Source organism: Sesamum indicum, linkage group LG4 (assembly GCF_000512975.1).
Source record: "Sesamum indicum cultivar Zhongzhi No. 13 linkage group LG4, S_indicum_v1.0, whole genome shotgun sequence".
Classification (NCBI taxonomy): domain Eukaryota; kingdom Viridiplantae; phylum Streptophyta; class Magnoliopsida; order Lamiales; family Pedaliaceae; genus Sesamum; species Sesamum indicum.
Genome location: NC_026148.1, coordinates 16,032,776 through 16,035,839, shown reverse-complemented (window position 1 = coordinate 16,035,839; position 3,064 = coordinate 16,032,776). Strand labels below are relative to the sequence as shown.

The 3,064-nt window shown below is 34.2% G+C and overlaps 1 protein-coding gene across 1 annotated transcript in view; it reads right to left on the bottom strand.

The window, feature by feature from the left end:
* LOC105161218 (putative late blight resistance protein homolog R1B-14) overlaps positions 1 to 1,829 on the bottom strand; it is a 2,914-nt gene extending 1,085 nt beyond the window's left edge. The window contains exon 1 of the mRNA XM_011078836.2: positions 1 to 1,829. This exon is cut by the window's left edge and continues 1,085 nt beyond it. Within this exon, the coding sequence (XP_011077138.1) occupies positions 1 to 1,728 (1,728 nt within the window). The 5' untranslated portion in view covers positions 1,729 to 1,829.

The window sequence follows — 3,064 nt, the reverse complement described above, 5'->3', positions numbered from 1 at the left end:
TGCTGCTACCACAACATCCAATACCCTCAGCAATCTAAAACTTTGCAAAGAACTCGACAATCTTCGACAATGCTCGAAGTATAAAGCAGTACGGATGATAGGGCTATTAATTTTTGAAAAGAGTGTCAGAGTAGAACGAGCAATACTTAGGCGACGCTGATCTTTTATGCCTTTTGGAAGATATCTGTCGACATACCTATCCATAGCAAACAGAAGAAACTTCTCTTCCCGAGCTTGTCTTATGCACAAGTCTCGTACCAAATCATGGACGCTGCAACTTTTGATTTTGCCATTAGACTTCCTCCTAGCGACCAAAACAAGACTTCTCTTGACAAGATCCTCCAGACATTCTTGTGCTCCCTCCTCAAAGCTTTTAGATACACCTGGTTTCATAAAGCCTTCAGCCACCCATAACTTGACAAGTTTTGAGACATGGATCTCATAGTCCTCAGGAAACCCTCCCATGTATAGGAAACATGGCCTCAAATGATGAGGCAAATGGAAGTAACTTAAAGCTAATATCTTTGCAAATTGCTCGTTATTTTCAGCGACGGCTAAATTCACTTTCTTTGCTATATCTTCCCATGAAGCCTGAGTCTGATTGACAGTTGACAGAATTCCTGCAATTACAACAATTGCAAGTGGGAGTCCTTTGCAGCTTCTTGCAATCATCTTTCCAATGTTCTCCAACTCAGGGGGACAATGTTGTTCATTAAACACTTTGTCGTGAAGCAAAATCCAACTTTGATCCGCATCCATGAAACGCATCTCATGAAGAGGGCAAGAAGAGTCAGCATAAGCAGCCACATCTTGCAGTCTTGTAGTTATCATGATCCGACTGCCATTATTGTCATCAGGAAATATCCTTCTCACATCATCCCAAGCCTTTGTACTCCACATATCATCCAATACAACAAGATACCTCCGACCCTTCAAATTCTTGTACACATGTTCTGCCATTTGTTCATAGCTATGTTTTTCTTCATCAAATTTCTCACTAAATGCTTTTATGGAATCTACAAGAGTGAAAAGCATTTCTTGTATGCTATAATCTTGTGACACTGTCACCCAAGCACGGATATGAAAGTGTTCTATAATCAATGCATCGTCATAAGCACTTCTAGCGAGAGTTGTCTTACCAATTCCCCCCATGCCATAGATTGGTATGAATTCGAGTTTGCATGATTCTCCACAAAGCCGACTCTTCATTGCTAAAACGTCCTCTTCCAGTCCAACCATGGCATCTTTTTTTGTGTTATCTCTTCTGGTCTGCACAAGCACTGATGATGAAGTGGGAGGAGAAGAATCACTGGATTGCAGGTCTGGGATTCCGAGACTATTCTTCATTCCACTTACCTCTTTAACAATTGATTCAATATCCCCAGTTACTCTCGGCAGCCTCTCACACCGCTTTCGGAAAGTGAGGTGATGAAGCCTACGGGCGTTTGACCTGCCACTTTGACGGGATGAACCACTTGAATTCAAGCTGCGAATTTGTTCAAACAGTAGGTACTCAATAATATCTTCGGCTTGACTTACTGCATCCCTGATTCGACCTTCTAAATCGTTTGCTTTCTCAGGAAAATCTTCAAGAAATGCTTGCAAGAACTCCAGGTGCGTATGGAGAGATTTAAGGCGTTGCTTTTCATCAAGAAAAAAACCATATTGATGGTGTTTCATGATCTGAGATAGTGTTTGTGTAAGTGAAACAAGTGCAGCATAAGCCATCTTAATTTTACAGAACTCTGAGAGAGAGAGAGAGAGACTACAAATATGATCAGACACGAGAGATGAAAATATGTTGTATGGTTTGTGCAAGTCAAACAAGAGCAGCAGCATAAGTCATCTCTCTAATATAATTATATTCTTTGAGTTAATTATATTTATGTCCTTTTAAAAATATAAATTTACACTTTGCCCCTAAAACTTTTGAATTTATACTTGCACCCTCATCAAGAATTCTCCTAACTGCATCTTTTTCGTTAAAGTTTGAATGAAAAATGATGACATAAAAAAAAATCACATAAACGTTTGGTTTTACCCTCATTCAGCATTCCGTATAATTTATATACCTTTATATTATATTTTATACTTGTACAGGGGTATATATCATATTTATAAAGTCAAAAGAGTATAACTGTAATAAAATACAGTTCCCAAATTATATTGCTATTGGATAAAAAATAACCATTGATAAATAAAAAAAAATAGTTATATTATTAATAATTTATACGGAATGTTGAATGAAATGTAAAATTAGAAGCTTATGTATTTTTTTTTTGTTTTTTGGTTGAACTTAATATTTTTCGTCTTGACTCTAATGAAAGGGTACAGTTATAAATAGAGAATTCTCGGAAAATAGTACAAATGTGATTTCAAAAGTTATTGTGAAAAACTGTAATTTTGCAGATTTAGATGGGGCTAAAAATAAATAAGACTACCAAATTGAACCCATTATTGTTACAATTTGACAAACTAAAGTAATCAGTCACAAAAAAGTGTTTTCTTTCTAACCGATTTTGGGGTATGTTGTGGACTTGTAGTCCCATTAACACATTAAAAAATTATAGTATTCACATTCAATCAAGAATTATAAACTAAAGGGAAAATTGCATACTACCCCTTCTGTTATAAAAAAATTGTTAAATATTTTTTTGTATTAATTAAATAATCAAAAAGATTTCGTGCAATTATAAACCCTGCAAAAAAAAAAAAACGATCCTTTTCGTCAAAAAAGATAGAGAGATGTTTACACGCGCTGGACATACAAATGGAATAACTTTTTGATGCATTTTCAGCATTTATCCTCTTTGAATAGATGAAATACTTTTAAAATAAACTTAATCAATTAAAGACCTTTTGTCCTCTTACTATATAGAAAAAAATACCTTATTTGTTTGATATCCGTACTTGTCTTTTGTTAATAATAATTATTTTTCTTCAAAAAATAATAAATTCTATTTCAAGTAGTATTTTCATATTTAATTTTTTACAAATACTTGTTATCTATATTATTAAAATATCACAAATAATAGAAAATTTTTTATATTTAATTCAATAATAA